This window comes from Eulemur rufifrons, chromosome 20, assembly GCF_041146395.1.
Source record: "Eulemur rufifrons isolate Redbay chromosome 20, OSU_ERuf_1, whole genome shotgun sequence".
NCBI lineage: Eukaryota > Metazoa > Chordata > Mammalia > Primates > Lemuridae > Eulemur > Eulemur rufifrons.
This window is the reverse complement of record NC_091002.1, coordinates 22,158,157-22,177,347: the sequence shown is the minus strand read 5'-3', so window position 1 is coordinate 22,177,347 and position 19,191 is coordinate 22,158,157. Positions and strand designations below refer to the sequence as shown.

The 19,191-nt window shown below is 47.7% G+C and overlaps 1 protein-coding gene across 1 annotated transcript in view; it reads left to right on the top strand.

The window, feature by feature from the left end:
* EPB41L1 (erythrocyte membrane protein band 4.1 like 1) overlaps positions 1-17,462 on the top strand; it is a 48,801-nt gene extending 31,339 nt beyond the window's left edge. The window contains exons 18-22 of the mRNA XM_069495833.1: positions 1,735-1,839; positions 3,486-3,566; positions 11,474-11,554; positions 11,886-12,002; positions 17,308-17,462. Of these exons, the coding sequence (XP_069351934.1) occupies positions 1,735-1,839; positions 3,486-3,566; positions 11,474-11,554; positions 11,886-12,002; positions 17,308-17,316 (393 nt within the window). The 3' untranslated portion in view covers positions 17,317-17,462. The remainder of the gene's footprint in view (positions 1-1,734; positions 1,840-3,485; positions 3,567-11,473; positions 11,555-11,885; positions 12,003-17,307) is intronic.
* The last annotated feature ends 1,729 nt before the right edge of the window (positions 17,463-19,191 follow it).

Genomic DNA, 19,191 nt, shown 5'->3' with positions numbered 1-19,191 from the left:
GGAGAAGACTGCCAGCCAGCCTGCAGCCTGGAGCTCTGTCTCATGTTGCATGACTACCCCTCGCAGAACAGCATGGTTCTGCACTCGCATGTTTGCCATGTCAGTTTACCCCTAACATGCGCTCCTTGGTGTTTTAACCCTGTGACCTCATCACTTGCTGAGATCGAGCAGTGACAGGCAGTCTGGTCTTACTCGACTCCTGCCCTTGCCCGTGTTGCATGGCACCTGCAGAGAGCATGTGTCTGTGGACTCGCAGGGACTCCTGCGGCCTGGTCTGAAAGTTGAATGGTTTTTCCTGATCTAGGCTCAGGCTCATCTCCCTGAGGCCTGGGCTTCCTGGGGAAGGGGCAGGAGTTTAAACCTATCTGGCCCTGGGGTCTCAGGGTGGCAATGGGAACTCCTGGAGAAGAGAAAATATAGTCATTGAGGAGGTACAGACTGGTGGCCTCTCTGCTTTGTGGCCCTCCTCTACAGAGCTGCAAAGGGGTCTTTCTAAGACACGTCTCTGCTGTCATTTCTGTGCTCCCTCATCTCTTCTAGCCCCAACCTCCCTTCCACACCGTCCTCTCCCCCACGTTCCAGGCATTGAAATACGAGCTCGTCCACTCTGGACTCTCACTCCATGCAGTACTCTCTGGGTAGAAAGTTTTTTCTCCCTTTCTATGCCTTGCAAAACTATCATGTTCCAGGACAGTTCAGATGTCAGTGCCCTAGCAAAGGGTTTCCTGACCATCCTGGGTGGAAGTATTTCCCCCCACACCCCCTTGCTCTGTAATGTTTCTGCTCCAGCATTATCCAGAGTGGTCAGGTCAGCGGCAGACAGCCCTGCACTCCTGCCGGGTGGCAGCTCCTCTAGCCCTGGCGTGCACTAGGTCCTAACAGATGATTAGATGAATGAATGGCTAGATCGCAGGGTTCTAACCACCTATAAGAATCCCCCTCATCATCATCCCCCCAACCAGACAAGCTAGCTTCCGTGTTTAGCTCTCATATGTTAATGCCTGTAGTGGGTATAGTCATGAACCAGGCCAGGTAGAGGACTCAAACTGATCATTTAACTTAAGACTTCTAGAGTAGAGGGTGTAAACTCATGGCCCCAGGTCAAATCTGGCCAGCAGATATATTTTCTTTCACTCTGATTTAAAAATTAGGACATTGAATTATACCATTTAAAAACTCAGACAGTCACTCAGAGGCCATGGTCACAGCTGGCCAAACCTGAGTGGGATCCCACATGCTGTTCCTCCAGTGCTCAAGGAGCCCACCTCACTCATTTACATCTCCTGCCTGGCCCCCTGTAAGCCTCCAAGCACGTGCAGCTCCTGTTCTAAAAGAGTTCACCTGAAGCAGGCGGAAGGTCATTGGAGTCATCCAGAATTCAGCCACATTATGTATATAAGGAAGACACTCAGTGTGGAGCCTGGCAGAGAGTACGTTAATGGAATAGTATATGTTCTTCTAATGGTAGCCTAAAAAACCAGCATATAGCCGCCATGAGGTTGTACAGTACAGGTGTGTGGGACAGGCCAGCCTGGTGCTGGTTCTGCCTCTCCTCTTGGGCTATTTATCTGTGATATCACATTATGACTTTTTTGCCCTGACTTGCATATCCTTCCAGAGACTTGGCCAGCTGTGGGGGTAGGAGACCACCTCTGACCCTACACCACGGTTGCCTGTGAGCAGGAGTCATGCCAGAGCTTGAGTTACGGAGCATTCTCCCTCCTCTCCCTACAGCCTGTGAAAACGGAAACCATGACTGTCAGCAGTCTGGCCATCAGAAAGAAGATTGAGCCGGAGGCTGTACTGCAGACCAGAGTCACCACTGTGGACAACACACAGGTAACCTGTGTCTTCCAATGTACCCTGAACATGGGTATTGGGCATTTGGGGGTGGGGATCCCCACTGCTGTGTCCAAGCCCCTTGGCCAACCCTTCCCACCTTTGCTTCCCCGGAACCCCCATTTTAACCCTGATGCTCTTCTGAGCCTCAGTGTCTCCCTGAGCTCCGAGAGTTGGGGGATGGAGCAGGTTCTTGTCCTGGGCAGACCAGACCTCTTAAAGTCTCAATTTTCCCATCTGAAATGTGAATGATCCTGTCTCCTCCTTCTTCCCGGGAGAATTGGGAGGACTAGTGGCTAGTGGGTTAGGACCTTGGTTTTCAGGTTGCTTGATGGAGTTGGAGAGGTTTCTTGATGTATGCTGCTTGGGGAGAGAGGAGGAAGAGACCCCAATCCAGCTTTAGTCAGAACAGCTCACCTTGGGTCATTTGTTATGCGTGGGAGTTCCACATGAGATTGGTAAAATAAAGTGAAAAAAAAAATCATTTGTCTTAGCAAGATGAAGCATGCTTAGCACCCTGGAGAAAGCTGTCATGAATAGGCACAGTTGCATTCCTTATAGTGCATTCCCTACATTCCTTTTGTGGTTTTTAAATTGTAAAAATTAAGAATGTGGGTCTAATAGGATGCCCTCTTGGTTTTTCCTGGCAAGAAAAGCTACAGTTCTGGAGACATTTTTTTTACCCTGAGATGAGTCTTTGTTTTAAGAACTGACATAAGACATAAACCAGCATAACATGGACAACTCTTGTTTCCAGAAATTTTTCTCTCACTTTGGTAATGATGCTAGGGTTTATGAGGCTGCCTGCTACAGGTCAAGCTCTTGAGTTCTGATGAGCTTTGTGACCTTGGGCAAGCTGCTTTCCTCCTCTGGCCTGTTTTGTTTTAGTAACACGTGTTTTGTTTTGTTTTCCTACAGAAAAGTATAAAGAAACTATAAATGGCCCCAAATTTCACGGCCCAGTAACCCTTAATGACATCAAAACAAAACAACAAAAAAATGTTCACAGTTATAAAATTCAAACAGAACTAAATGACATCTTTCTTAGGATACCTCCCAGAAAAAAATTTATGCATATTCCAACACAGATACCTACATCTCTATATAAGTAAAAATTTTACACAAAAGCAAGCATTGCCTTTTGTATCTTACCTTTTTTCCTTAATAATTGTTTTGGAGCTCACTCTTTACTGTCATAGATAGACCTCTCTTACTCTTCTTAGTCTCACTTGGGAGGCGAATCCTAGTTTATTTTGCCATTTCCCTTTGATGGGATCTGTGGTTGTTTTTGTCTAGCGCAGTTAATGGTCAGTGCCTCAGTTCATGCTTCTTGGCACACTTTTCAAGTTTGTATCCAAAGAGCAAATTCCTACGGATTGCTGGGTCAAAGGTTACATGCATTGAAATTTGGATAGAATTTGTCCAATTATCTGAGATTATTTTTTCTTTGTCAAATAAAGCAGTTGAAATGAAGCAGAGAGTCTGTGAGGCCCCTCTGTAATTTGGTCTACACGTGGACTGCCATAGTGATGCCCACTCCCATACCCTGTCACTTTGTAGCTGGGAATGCTGTGAGCCCAGGTGACAGATGTCCAGGTGTATATCTGGCTCTCTCTATGTCTAATGACACCTCCTCTGGCTAGCAGGTTGATGGGAGTGCCTCGGTGGGGAAGGAGTTCATAACAACCACTCCCTCCATCACCACGGAGACCATATCAACCACCATGGTAAGTAGAACCCAGGAGGCTTCCCTCTCTGACCAGCCCCTTTGTCCCCCTCAAAACAGCCAGATAACAAGCTAACCTTGCCCAGCTGCTTCAGGAAGTCCTCAGCTGCCCCCACTGCATCAGTCAAATGTTTATTGTCTGGTACCCTGGTTGCCACAGGACATATAGTCAGACCTCAGTTTCCCAAACTAAATAATGTGGGTGTGGAATTCCTGAGTCTCATTTATCTGGACCATGTCAGCCATGGCAGGAATAGAGGGAGGATGGTACTCTTTGATTATCCGCACACATAAATCTCATCTCATATCAAGACTCCACTGATGTAGCTGGGTATGATGGCACATGCCTGTGGTCCCAGCCGCCTGGGAGGTTGAGGCAGGAGGATTGCCTGAGCCCAGGAATTCAAGGTCACAGTAAGCTGTGATTGTGCCACTGCACTCCAGCCTGGGTGACAGAGTGAGATCTTGTCTCTAAAAAAGAAAAAATTTAAGATTCCACTGGCAAATCTCACCGCCAATCTGAAGATGTGCCTGAGAGTTCTGTGGACCCATCGTAGTGGCTGTACGTTTTCTTGTGTCTCGGACCACTTCCTCCCCTTGGTCAGTAGATGGCGTACGGTGAACCTAAGTTGGAAACTCAGGATTTTGGAACACCTCCCAAGGGACCTTGTGATTCTGCTACCTATTTGCTGTCTGACCCATGAAGGATGGTCCTTGGCCCCAGGTGTCCTGATCTGTAAAATGGCAATAATCTCCATTCTTCAGTTTTTCAGAGACTCTAATGACACTAAATCCTTTAATAATGAAACAGAGCAAATAGCATTAGGCACACAGGTCATGGTTCTAGGCAATATGCTGAGAATTTTGAATGGATTGTCTCATTGGATCTTCACAGAGACTGTAAGGTAGATGCTCTTTCTTCTATATCCTTTACAGATGAGGAAACTGAAGTTCAGAGATTTAAAGTGACTTACCCAAGGTCACACAACCAATAAGTGGTAGTGCCAGGTTAACCCCAGACATTCTGACACCAGAAGCCCCACTTTCAACCCCAGTCACTCTGCTCTGCTCCCTTATCCTTCCACAGTGAACGTCGGCCACATGGGCTGGGGCTAGAGGAGGTAGCAATGCCTGAGCCAGATCTCTCTTGAGCTGTTGAGAAATTGTTTTCAAATGCTTTCTCTTGCCAACCTGCTGACATACACATAGGAAGGGGGTTTCATTCATTTAGACTACCCAGCAGGTAGGTTTTGAATAAACAGAGAGTTTAAGATCAGTAAACCCAAATCGGTTAGCAGCTTACACACTTTCCCTGGTCACTCAGGTCCTCCTCTCCCTCAACCCTTCACCTCGTGTCATTGGGATGCTTGTAGGGCTAATTTAAATTCATCCTTCTGATGGGCAGGCAGTTATACCATTCATTTACTCATCCATCCATCCATCCATCCATCCATTTGTTCCAAAAACATTTATTAGTCTCTACTGTCTGGCTGGTATGGGGATACAGAGTTGAAGAAAATATACTTCCTGCTAGGATTCATTCATTCAAATAAACATTGTGAACAGCTTTCATGTGCTGCACCCCTGTATTTAGGTTCCGGGAACACAGTGGTGAACAAGGCCCAGCTCTCCCACTTCCTGGCTGGATGACCTTGGGCAAGTTACCTGAACCTCTCCAAGCCTCAGTTTCTACTTCTGTAAAATGGGGTGGGGGTGGAGGGCAATAATAGCACATACTCCAAGGGTTGATGTGAGGATGAACTGAAGGAATCTGTGTTCTCTACCGAGAACAGTGCCTGGCACATAGTAAGTGGTCTATAGATGTGAGCTGCTGTTATCTCTTTCCTGCCTTCGTGGATCAGTGTAATAATGCTATCCTAGAGGCCACGGGAAGGGTAGCTATGGGATGACACCTCTGCCAGGAGGAGCCGGAGAAGGCATTACCGAGGCAGGGACATTTGAGCTATGCTTGAAGGATCTGTTAAGGTACAGGCCTTGGGGAAGGCATTCTAGACAGTGGGAGGAACAGATGCAAGGCAGGGAAGTAAAGGAGCATAGACAAGGTCAGGGAAGCCAGGTGGGTGCAGGAGGAGCAGGGGGAGAAGAGGCTGGAAAGGAAGGCTGGGCTAGAGCTTGAAGGGCCTCGAATGTCATATTCCAAGTTCAAGCTTCATCCTGCATACAATGGGGAATCACTTAAATTTTTATAGTAGGGGCATGGCATGATGTCATCAACTCCATGTTTCTGTGTTTTAGAAAGATTATTCTAGCAACCTGTGTGGAGCAGGGGCTGGAGCAAAAATTCCTCCCCCACCCTCTCGCCTTCCTCTTTCTTTCCTTCCTTCAACATATATTTATTGAACACCCACAATGTGTGAAGTTCTGTGCTAGGCACTGTGAATCTAGCACTGAAGAAGACAGATAGCGTTCCTGAGCTCTGGGGCCCACATTGCCATCGGGAGAGACAGGAAGAGAAGGCAGGGAACTAGCTTAGAGGCCAGTGCCCAGGCAGAGGTGGGCCGGAGTATGAGGAGGTGGATGCAGAGGAGGGGTGAGGGTTAAGGGATGCCTGGAGGGAGGGAAGTACAGATCATTGGTAGAATGTTCAGGGGATAGGAGGAAAGAAGGGCTGGTGATGCTGTCTAGTAGCCAGCAGTTCTCAAAGTGTGGTCCCCGGAATCTGTTACCAAGGCAAATTCTTGGGCCCTGCTCAAGACTTATTGACTCAGAAACTCTGGAGTGGGGCCCAGCAGTCTCAAGCCCCCAGGTAATGCTCCTCATGTTTGAGAACTGCTGATGTAAACAGAAAGCACTAGAGGAAAGTGCTCTTTGGTGGCAAGTATATGTCAGAGGCAGAGGATGCAGTGAATTCCATTTGAGATCAGATGAGTCTGAGATGTTATTGGGACATTTCCAGGGGAAAATGTCTAGGAAATTGGTTTTAAAGGTTTGAGATCCTGTGCATTATAGGATGTTTTAAAAAATAGTTTGAGAAAGATCTAGGCTACAGGTAAAGGGATAGGTGACTTGGGCCTCAGTGAGTCAGCAGAAGCCCTTAAGTGGCTGAGGTCGCCCAGAGAGATGGTGGCAAGTGAGAAGGGGAGCCTCAGTGTGGAGGAAGTGCGGGGGGGAGTTTGCCTTGGCCAGGGAGAGGAACTGTTCATCCTTGAGGCAGGAGAGGAGACTGGCTAAAGATACAGGAGAGGCAGGGAGGAACAGATGGTGCCTTCTTTTGAATGATCTGTATCCCCAGTAGTGGCCTCTGTTTTAGTGGGAAGGTGGAGGTATGGCTTGGTCCTGGGAAAGAGGCAGCAATGAGAGAATAAGAGGCTTTAGGGGAGAATGGTCCCGAATGACACTAGGATTCTAAGGGACTAGAGGCTGTTTCCTAAGCCAGGAGAAAGGAAGCATCGAGCCTGGAAGCTGCCCTTTGAAGGTCTGCTGCTGGGCCATGTTCTGGACTGCAGGTGCATCTGAGAACGTGCCTTGTGGTTCAGTGCTGTGGCACCAGGTCACTGATAGTCTCAGCTGGAGGCAGGCATCGGGGGAGGCTGGGGAAAGGCAGCAGGGTTCTGTCCTCACCTGTTCCTTGGTAGGCAGAGGCCCAGATCTAGTGCCATGCATACAGGTCAATCCACCGAGGAGCTGCAGAATGGGCATAGTTGGTCCCCGGATGACAAGGCTGAGCCCTGAGATGGTACAGAAAGTGGGAAGTAAAAGCAGGCAGCTAGGCCCCTGGCCAGATGTGGGGCAGTACGCATGGGGACAATTCCAGGAAGATCCAGCAGCTAGAACCCAAGGTAGGACCAGGAGAGCTGGCTTAAGAATAAGAGTTCCAAGGGCAGAGTGGTGCAGAAAGAGCATGCTGGACTTGGTGTCTGACCACCTAGAGTTCAAATCCGCCACTATCAGACTTGCTGGGGGATTTGAACAAGCAACTAAACATTCTCTTGCCCTCCAGTTTCTCATCTATGAAACAGGAATATTAGAAAACATTTCCAGGCCAGGTGCAGTGGCTCACGCCTGTAATCCTGGCACTCTGAGAGGCCAAGGAGGGAAGATTGCTTGAGATCAGGAGTTTGAGACCAGCCTGAGCAAGAGTGAGACCCCATCTCTACTAAAAAGTAGAGAAAAAATTAGCTGGATGTGATGGCACACACCTGTAGTCCCAGCAACTCGGGAGGCTGAGGCAGGAGGATTGCTTGAGCCCAGGAGTGTGAGGTTGCAGTGAGCTACAATGATGCCACTGCACTCTGTCGCAGGGCAACAAGCAAGACCCAAGACCCTGTCTCAAAACAAACAAACAACAACAACAAAAAACCCCCCAAAACCCAGCTATTTCCTATGGGTGTTATAAGGATTAAATGAGATGACACATGTGACATCCTTAGTATAAGGCCTAGCACATAGCAAGTACTCAGAAAATGGTCATTACTATTATATTCTAAATAGCCAGCTTATGCTCCTAGATTTATCCTATAGAGGTTAGTTTGCAAAGTCCTTCCTTCTCTGTTAGCCTCATAAGGTAGAAGTGGGGCAGGGGTCCCTTTTTACAGATGAATACATGAGGCCCATAGAGAAGAGGTGGATCTGCCCCAAGTCATGTGGCTCAAAGGTGGCAGGGCCAGCACATGAGCCTGAATCTCTCAATTCCTTTGTTAGCACTTCCAGAGAGCAATGCCACATCTTGTTCACCACAGTGTCCCTCACACCAGACACTCTCTAAATGTTTGTCGAATGAGCAAGTGAGCAAGTGTGCGAGTGAGCGAGTGAATGAGCGAGCAAGGGATGAATGAGAGCAGACTGAACTGAATGATGCCTTCAGTTCTTTGCTTCCACCGTTGCTATGCAACCTTGTGGCTGTGAGAGCTACATGGCCATGTGCTCCGGCCATCCTGGGGGCCCGCCCACCTGAGACCTGGCCATCTGAGCACTATTGTTTCCCCAGGAGAACAGTCTCAAGTCCGGGAAGGGGGCAGCTGCCATGATCCCAGGCCCACAGACGGTGGCCACGGAAATCCGTTCTCTTTCTCCGGTAAGTGGGCAAGGCCAGTTCAGGCTAGGGGACTCCAAGCTGAGAATGTGGGCATGGGCCCATGCATGGCCCACAGCAAGTGCAGCATTGAGCCCAGAAGGTGCCCTTTTAAGTTCGGAGGCAGGAAACTGGACCATTTTCAGATGCCCACAGAGCTCCCCGGTGCCTGCCAGAGTCTCAGCAGTTGCCTTCTGCCCTCCCCTCACATGTAAGCAGAGCATTAGTGTGGGGTGAAGCAGACCCTCACCTTGGTGGTGCCTTTCATGGCTCTTTTGCGTCTGCTCTCCTTACTGACCAGGAAGAGCAATGGGCTGGGAGTCCAGAGGCTTGGATTCTGGACCTGGCTCTGTTGGTGGCTGCCCCATGACCCCCAGTCTGTCACTGTGAGGTCTCTTACAGCTGTTGCATTCTCCAAGTCTGGTGTTCTCATTGTCTAGCCTTGGAGAGAGAGTGTTCCTGGCTATGACAGGATGGGGGATCAGGAGGACTCTGTTTCCACCTTGGCCCCCTGTGTTCATTCTTCTAAGATTCCAGGATTCTTAAATTCTAGGGTGTTAGGATTTTGGGCCTCAGGAATCTCAGGATCTAGGAATCTTAGATTCCAAGGTTTGAGAATTTTATGGGTCTAGGATTCTGAAGATCCTAGTATTCTTGAATTCTTTATGGTTCAAAGCATCTTGGCTTCAAAACATCAGTTTACCAGGGACCCTTGGTTTACCCCACCCCGCCCCAACCCCTGCAGAGCCCAGTGTCCTTACCTGACACCCGGGGTGGGGGGTGGTTATATTCTGCAGATCATCGGGAAAGATGTCCTCACCAGCACCTACGGCGCCACTGCGGAAACCCTCTCAACCTCCACCACCACCCATGTTACCAAAGTGAGTAGCAGCAGGGTGCCCCATGCCCCAGCCGGGCCGCAGGCAAGGAGGTCATTACTGTTGCTCTGCTTTGGCTTCTTGATCTGTAATGTGGAACAAAGACGACGTGTAGTGTTACCAGTTTCTGGAATGCTGTGAACTTTGTCCTGTGCCACATGTTGTTCTAAGGATGGGTCCTTCCCATACAACATTGACAACCAGGCTTGGGGGACAAGACCCTCTCCTTTGAAGTAATGTGAACCGTGGCATTTGTGCTTTATAGACCTTAAGTGCTGGAGGAGTTTAGTGGGGGTGATGTACAGGAGGCTCCGAAGAGTCAGGAAGTCTCTCCTGGAAAAAATAGGATTTGAGCAGGGTCTTGGGAAGCCAGGTAGGACTCCTGAGGGAGGAGAAGACAGATGCAGATGTCCTAAGCAAAGCAGAAGATGGGAGCAGAAACTGTGTGTTTGCTTATTTGTTTGTTCATTGAGCATCAACTTTATGTTGGCCTCTGTGCCACGGGCTGCTGGAGGCAGCCATAAGTGAGGCCTGTTTGAGGGAAATGAGAAGCATATCTAGGGGTGTAGCAGGGAAATTCGGTTGCAATGGGGACAGGGGAAGCAGAATATAGAGCAAATAAGGCAACTACCAGGACACATTTCACTGTGCAGGCTCTGAGTCTAAGAGAAATTGGAAAGCCATGAAGGTTTTTAAATTAGGGAATGACCCAGTGAAAATAGGTTTAGGGAGAGGATATAGATCCATCAGGATGTGCAGACAGAGAGGAGAAAGAAGAAGGAGAAGTATGGAGATAGACTGATAAACTCAGGCCTGGGGGAAGGCCTGGACCAGGGTGGGAGGTGGAGCCAGGGAAGGAAGAGGAAGGGCCAGAGGAGGAGGGCCTTCCTGGGTGCATCAGCTTGACTCAGCCCCTCAGGACAAAGCGCTGGGAGGCAGACTGGCTGACACATGCATGCCTGAGTGGCTAGGAGGAAGGCGGGGGGGCCAGCTAGGGCTGGAGGCCTAAAGGAGCCAGGTTGAGCCAGGTTGTGTTGAGGTTCTGATGAGCCATCAGAGAAGTCTGGTCAGCAGCACCGGCCCTTTGTGCACACAGACTCTATCCTGGCCCTGCCTGCTCCTCTGCAGGTCTCCGCACTTTTTCACATTCCCACAAAGAACCCACTCTTACCAGAAGCATTAGTGAGCAATGTGGACTTCTCTGAAAGCTTTATGGGAAGGTTTTACATCACACACCCCACAGCACACAGCTCAGAAAACTCTTCTTCCCAAAGTCCCTCTTGGCCCTGCCAATTGGAAGCCCCCATCCTCTTTCTGTCCACTCCTGACTCCAGCTGGGATTTCCCACAGCCACCGCCGTCCTTAAACATGCCAAACAATGAGGTCCTGCCTTGTCTTCTAAACTTGTCCAAGCCTCACGCCTTCAGAAAACAGTGGAGGTCATAAGTATCATCAATGCAATTTTCTCTTGTACTGTTGTTCAGAGTCATTTAAGGTAGAACCTTGTCACCATTCACATTTCATTCATGTGTTCATTCAACAAATCTGCATTCAGCACCACCCTGGTCAGATTGGGCAAGGGAGTCGGGGAGGAAGGGACACAGAGATGAACAAATACAGGCCCTACTCTCAAGAGCTTGCAGCCTGGTGAGCTGAGCAAGGCCATCTATACACATAAGGGTCAGCACCCAGCAGAGAGGCCCAGAACTGTGAGGCTGGAAGCAGAAGCATTGCCAGCCTGGGGAAGGGAGGCAGCATTTGAGCTGGGCTCAGAAGACCTAGATGGAGCAGTTGAGTAACTGGGGGAGTGGTGGCAACCAGACAAGATCTGCAGTTTGACATCCCAAAACTAGATGAGGGAATAACCAAGGAAGTCAGGAGAGAAGGTAACTGCTGGTTCTCAGCCTTGCCCTTGAGAGATGCTTTGGGTAGGTCCCTTGTCATGGTTGCTGCCCCAGCAGGACCCAAGAATGACCTCACCTCCCTCTCCCTCTACAGACTGTGAAAGGAGGGTTTTCCGAGACGAGGATTGAGAAGCGAATCATCATTACTGGGGACGAAGATGTTGATCAAGACCAGGTATGGGGGTAGGGGATGTTATTCTCAGTGGCACCTCCCAGTCCCCAGTCCCTCTGATATTGGGTTTTCCATGGATGGCTACCTTATGGACAGAGAAAGTGCCCACTTCTTGCCAGCCGCGTTCAGATAAGGACCTCTTGAGGAAGGGGCATTGAATGAAAGCCAGAAAGATCCAGAAGACCCAAGCTCTAGTCTCTCCCTTTAACTGTTTGACTCTACCCCTCCCTGGGCCTCAGTTTCCCCAGCTGTGCACTAAGGGGCTTGTTGTTCTCCATAGTCTTTCCCATATTTGATATTCCATGGTTTGTCACTTTGTGTTCTTTCCCACCAGGCCCTGGCTTTGGCCATCAAGGAGGCCAAACTGCAGCATCCAGATATGCTGGTAACCAAAGCTGTCGTATATAGAGAAACAGACCCATCCCCGGAGGAGAGGGACAAGAAGCCACAGGTAAGGCTTCTGAGGCTCATCAGCCTTGTGGGGTTGGGGGGAGGAAACAGTAGCAAGACCTTCTGAGGCTCATTGCCCTCTAAGAACCCAAGTGGAGGAGCCCTGGTGCAGCTTTAACCACCTGCCTCCCTGAATTGTGGCTCAAAGGAGAGAGGCAGCTCCTCCAGATACAAGTCAGTGGTGAGGGGAAGGAACATTGGTTCTTTGGTTTCTTTGGGGTTTCATGCCCCAGATCCAGAAGATTAAATCCAGAAGTGGTGAGCAAATGGAGAGAGGATTGACAGTGGATATTGAGGTAGGACAGATGGAGGTACTTGTGATCTTGTTGGCCATTGCCTACAAACTGGAAGACAGAAACAGTCCTACTAGGCCCAGTGCCACATTCCTGTCCCTGAGTCTCTTTCTTTGTCACAATCACTGGATGTTCGCAAGGGGACATGATGACCAGAGTCCTTGATCTCGTCTGTCTCACTGATTGCAAGCCCTTGACTTCTCAGGCCTCCAGGGGCCCCGATATTTTCCTCTTTCCTTGTGGGCCATCCATACCTCAGTGAATAGAGAAATGAGATGATATCGAGACAGATAGAGCTTTTAGCAGCCAAAATGGGAGAGGGGCTCTTCTGGCCCCTCTGGAAATTTACCAAATTTTATCAGACCTATAAAACAAAATCTCCTGGACATTGAGTTGAGTGAAATAAGCCAGACACAAAAAGTGCAAATTGTATGATCCATTCCTAGGAAGTCCAAAAACAGGCAAAACTAACCAACAATGATGAAAGTCAGAATAGCGTTACTTCTGGGATGTGGCATTGGCAGGGAAGAGCCACAAGGAAACCTGGGCTGCTGGGATGTCAGTCACATCTTCAACTGGGTGGGTTACATGGAGGTATACATATATTAAAATCTGTCAAGCTCTCATTTACACTTAAACTTGTGTATTTCACGTGTTCTACCACAATGAAAAAAAAATCCATCTTGAAGACCCACAAATAACTGGTCTCTTTTTTGTCCTTTTCCTTGAATGAATGAAACCAGTGTTTTCTAGAAAGATACAATAATGTTTCTTTCTCTTCGTTTGATTACCACCCCCCTAATGTCAGAAGAAAAAATGCTGAAACATTTTCCTGCTGTTTTGAAAGGCTGCTAACCCCTGGTCTAGACCAGTGCTGTTCCATAGAACTTACTGCAGCGATGGAAATGTTCTTTCTGTGCTATCCAGTATGGTAGCTGCTAGCTGCGCAGAGCTATTGAGCCCTTGAGATTGGCTAATCTGAAATGAGATGTGTCTTAAGGGTAAAATACATGCAGGATTTTAAAGATTTAATATTTAAAGAAAAAGGAATGTAAACTATCTCAATAATTTTTATATTAGTTACATGTTGAAATGATAATGAATATATTGGGTTAAGTAAAATATATTATTAAAAGTAATTTCACCTGTTTCTTTTTATTGTTTTAGTGTAAATTAAAATTTACAATTTAAATTTTGAAATTAAAATTTTCTATTTACCTTAGAAACTTTTAGAAAAATAGAAACACATAGAAAATGTAGGAAATTTTATCTAGAAAATCTATCATCTAAGGAAATTTTAAGTTCCATCTGTGGTTCACATTCCATTTCTGTTGGACAGTGCTGGTCTAGAAGTGTAAGTTGGCCACAAACAGAGCCTACCTCTCTCCTTCTTCAGACTTTCATACAAATGATTGTCGCTCCTGTCCCCTTAGTTGTCCTGCTTTTTCTCCCCCAAATCTCAAAGTGGTAGAGTGTCAGTCACTTGCCGAGCTGGTGCTGAGCCGGGTGTGTCAGCTGGGGAAGGTTGTTGAAAATACAGGTGCTGGAGAGCCCTTGCCAGAAAGTCTGATTTAGAAAGGCTGGACAGGAACCCAGGATCTGTATTGCCTGAGGATCTTTATTTACACCCTGGTCCTTAGGGAGTCTCTGTGCAGCCAGGTGTGGGAGCCACTGATGCAAAGAATTCTATACGGGGAATCCAGGGACCTGGCTCTCCAGCCATTCCACTGACTGGTTTGTGACCATGGGTTAGTTTCCTCCTTCATGGAGACTCAGTTTCCTCACTTGCAAAATGGAGAGATGGGATGAGCCCCCTTCTAGTTATGTTCCCCAGCTATTTGCTCTCCTGGGGTGTCTGCTGTGTGTTTCTCGTCTCTTCTGCATTCCCTATCTCACGCCTCCTCATCTTTCCTGGGGCATTCACAGCCAGGCCCCCAGGTTCCTGCCTTCCCATGTCCCTGGCCATTCAGAGCTCTTGTCCTAGCCTCCACTTCCTGCCTAACCTACCGCCTTGCAGTCTTTCATATCTGCCCACCTCACAGCTCCCTTTGCTGCTTGTTCCCTCCTCCTCGCCTCTCTTTAGTTCTTTCTTTCATGCCATTGCCCCACGTACCACCATGCACCATCTCTCTCTCTTCCGGATCATTCTGTAAAGGTCACTCTGTTTATGTTACCCTGGAGAGCCAGAAGTTTCTCTCTCTTGCTTTTTCTGCCCACATGCTTTAGCAGTAGTTATCACCAAGTAGGAGCTACCTCTAACTCTCGGTACAGTCAGATTCACTAATCCTGGGGAGAGATCTCTGAATTTGAAAACTCCTTTTTAAAGTGCTTGCAAAACATTGGCTTACTAGAAGGAAGCATCTTGGTTCCCCAAGGAAGAGCTCTGTAGCCTAGCAGATCTAGATTCGAATCTCAAGCTCTGCCCTCTATTAGCTGGGTGACCTTCAGCAAGTTATTTAACCTTCTCAGCCTGTGCTTCCGTATCAGCCAAATAGCAATGATCATCACAGTAATAACAATTGTTGTAATTTATGAAAGACTTATGTTGTGCCAGGCACCAGGCTATGCACGCAACATAAGCACTGTTATCTATTCATTCATTTCACACGTGAGGAAACTGAGGCCCAGAGACATTAAGTGCCTCGCTCATAGTCGTGAAGCTGGAAACATGATGATTGATTAGAGACCCAAACCTAATCTGTTAGATTCCAGAGCCATCCCATGGTCTTAACCTTCTCACCACACTGACTTTTCATAGTGTCTTTCTTGCAGGGTTATAGAGATCATACATATATGGTAGTTAGCACAGCAGCTGGCACATAGTAAGTGCCTAATAAAAGTTCATTATGACTGTTATTACTATTAACTCAAAGTAGGCTAACAAAATGCTGCATGGAGGGACTCTGCTGTAAGAAACTGAGAGGAATAAATTGTAACATGGTATTGTTTAGATGTCCCTGGTGCTTCTGAAGTGTCTGTGGGCTTAGGAAGACTTCCCCCACACCAAAATGCATGATTACACTGACTTACAGGGCAGCCACTTCATTAACAGATGAGCAGACTTAAAGTGCAGCCTGCCACTGTAAGAGAAAAAGATCCCCAGTTAGGATATAGCAGAATTGAGTAGAAAGGATGCACCCAGGCTTTGGATCCAGAAACACCTGGATAGCTGTGTGCCCATAGAAACCTCTCTGGGCCTCAGTTTCTTCATCTGTAAAATGGAGTTAATCTATAAATTGGCACTGCTGTAATAATTAAACATCATCTGTGATGTACTGGGTCAGTGTGTCAAATATAGAAGGTGCTCAGCAAGGTGAATCTGCTTCCTTGTCCATCTGGGGTTTTGCCATGTTTAGGGGTTGATGAGAGCCCCGAGAAAGTCAGCTGATAAACTTCACCACCAGCCTGGTGCACGAGGCCTTGTGTCCACAAGGGTGTTCATCTTGGTGGTCTTCATCTTCTCTTCTCTCCCTGAATCCTCCAGAAACATCTATCCCTGCTCCAGTTGACTCTTGGCCTTCTTTCTTGAAGTTCTTCCTTCCTAAAGTTCTTGCTGTGAGTGTGGAAAGCCACCTGTCTCACACAGAGCCTTTTCTCTTCTCTCCCTGCAACCTTGCAGGCCAGACATGTGATTTCTGCTCCATCTTGTTCCCCTGGCCCACTCGAGAAAGAGGACCTGTCTGCCAAACACTGCCAGCAAGAGGGCAGCACTCACCCAACTTCCTAGAGCTTTCAAACCTTCCAAAACTTAATTAAATGGGAAAAAAATCGATCTGTTCCAAACCGTAACCTTGGGTTCTAGTCTTGGTTCTGCCAACTTGCTAAGTCAGCCAAGCCTCTGGGCCTCAGTTTTCCCACCTGTCACATGAGCCAAGAAGAATCCCTTTCTCTAATTCCATTAGCATTTTCCTGTGGATGAGTGGTAAAAGGCAGGAATGATATTCCATCCATTAAATGGTTTTGAGTAGTCACTGTGTGCCAAGCACAGTGTTGGGCACTAGAAAGACAAATAGGGGTAAAGGACAGCCCTTGTCCTCAAGGATGGCAGAGATCACAATGGTGTGTGGTTAAATTAACAGCAATAGTAATAATAGTAAGAATAGCCAGTATTTATTTAGCACTTACTATATGTTGGGCCCCTGCTTTGATTCCTCCCTATAACTATAGGAGGCAGGACCCATTTTAGAGAGGAAGCAACCGAGGCTTAAAGAAGTTAGGAAACTTGCCAGGCACTGCAGCACACAACTACAGTCTCAGCTACTCAGGAGACTGAGGAGGGAGAATCTCTTGATCCCAGCAGTTCAGGACTATAGCACTATGACAGTGCCTGTGAATGGTCACTGCACTCCAGCCTGGGCAACATAGCAAGATCCCATCTCTAAAAAAAAAAAAAAGAAGAAGAAGAAGTTAAGAAACTTACCCAAGAGCTAGCAGGCCGTGAAGTGAGATTTGAACTTAGGGAGTCTGATTTCAGAGCCTACGCTCTTGAACATTGAATATTGGAGTCAAACCTGAGTTGGAATCCAGGCTCCAGTTTCTTTATTTAAACACTGCTGTCTGGGGTTTAATCTCCAGGACACAGCAGTCCCATGGAGAACAGAAAGGAAAAACAAACAAAAACAGAACATCTGCAATCATGACTAAACATTTCTTAGAACTGAGAAAAGATAGGCAGAGAAAGTGAAATGATTATGATCTTAGCTTCTCAGCATTAAAGGACATTTTAACAAATTTTCAGGCCAAAGTAAAAGATACCACCTCCCTGGAAACAAACAAGCAAACACACATGGGCTGTGAAGTCAGACAGATGCAGGTTCAGTTCTCAGCTGCCACACGTTAGCTGTGTGCCCTTGGACAAGTCGCCCTACCTTCCTGAGCCACAATAAAGGGCATACGGTAAAGGATAGCTAAAACAACCTCTTGCCATGTACTTAAAGAGAGAGACAAAATAACTAACTTTTCTTGTCCTCCTCCTTCCTTTGAACCCCTGTCCCCTGTGCCTCTGACTCCCAGGAATCCTGACCTCTGTGAAGAGATGCTGGCATTTCTGGTCCAACCCAAGCCAGAGAACCATTAAGAAGGGGCCTTCATTCTGGATTCTCCAATGCAACACCGACGTCCCAGCTGCGATGTACTGTCACTGATGAGAGACTGGGAAGGGAAAAGCATATATATATAGATATATATATAGATATAGTTATATATACAGGAAACACCGCGTCCTTGCACTGCTGCTGGGGCTGGCAGAGCAGTCGGCCAACAGCAACAACCAACATCTGAACACCTACTTTTCCTTTGCAGACAAATCGAAGAATTTGTGGGATTTTTCAGGAAAAAACAAATTATAATAACCATAATCCCTCGCTCTCCCCTTTCTCCTGCCAAATAACAAAAGCAAGCCAGACCACGATGATTGTAGAAGTCCCACGCCACCCTGGTTCTGCACGTTACGGTTAGCGGATGAACTTTCCATTCGTGCTTCTCCAGCATCTGTTGCCCACTTGAATGCAAAGGAAAACACTCGTGCAGCAAAGCAAGAGAAGTCGCAGCAGCAAGACACGCACAGTCAACCATTTTCTGAGAAAGAAAGAAAATTCCCCACTCGGAAAGGAGGAGGAGGAACACTGGATTATTATTTTCTGGGTCTTGACACTGGGCTGCAAAATCCACCTTCCTTTCTTCCACCTCCCCTCCCCCTCGACTCTCACATGTCTTGTTGTCATTTTCTGTCTCAGTTCCCTCCTCCCCCTTTTTCTCTCCCTCTGTGTCCTGGTCCCACTGAGGGCCACTGCAGATGACTCTCCTTTGAAACGAGAAAAAGAAAAGAAAGCAGGAACAGAAAACTAAGCCACAGGAAGGGAAGTAGACATTGTATGTTTATGGTTTCTCATTATGAAGGTGCAGCTTGTAGGAGATTTGTATGGATGTGCTTTTAAGTTATGTATATTGCATATAACAGGAAACAAATATTAAAATAAACAGTGCTGGTAAGTATGAAGCTGACATTTTAAAATTATAATTATCTGACTGTGATTGACGTATCCCAAGGTTCCTAGATCTCACTGAACTGGCCCGGCTAAGGAGACCTGGACTCTGGGTGTGGGTTGGCTTACAGTAGAGGCTGACGGGTTCAGTGTAGTAATACCGTGTGTGGTGTTTGTAATTGGTTGATTGGTGGGGAGGGGTGGGGACCCCAAACGGAGAGGCGGGGGTTTGGCAAGAAGGAAGCAACACAGATATAGTCCCAAACATACCGGTCCAAGATGCCTTCTCCCCCCGGGCAGTAGCAGCCAGGACCTGGTCTGTGCTCAAGCACAGGGTCTGGACGTCGGACTCTGCTGCTGAGATTCCCACAGTAGAGGTCCCTGGCTCAGTCCTCCTACCTCCCTAGGGGGCTTGCCTTGGTTTTCAGTCCTCTCTTTCTCTCTTGCTCTGTGTTTCTTTTTTCCATGTCTTACCCTTCCCTGACCACATTGATAACCAACTCCATATCCAAAGGGAGGTGATGCCCTTGGCCATGGTAGAAGATGGTGGCTTTAACCTGGCTGTCTGAAAATTCCCAGCTCAGTCTTTTCCTCTACCCCCTTCCAAAGAGACCATAGACACAGATAGGGCAGACCCTGATAGATCAAAACTGCATTTCTAAAGGTCTCACCTGCCCCGGGACAAGCTGAGGGTGAAAGGTGGTGTTGCTTGAAGCTCCATCTCTGTATAAGACCTTGGTTTTGGAGACCTCCCCTTCAGTTAGCATCTGAGCTCTGAGCCTGTGCCTTCGGAGTCCCACAAATCGCCTTGAGATCACTGAATCCCTTGGAAAAGACCCTGTCACAAGTGTGGTATTGCCCTGTGGCACATGTGGGCTTCCTCAGACTGGCCTGCCACAAGCTTCCCTGAGCT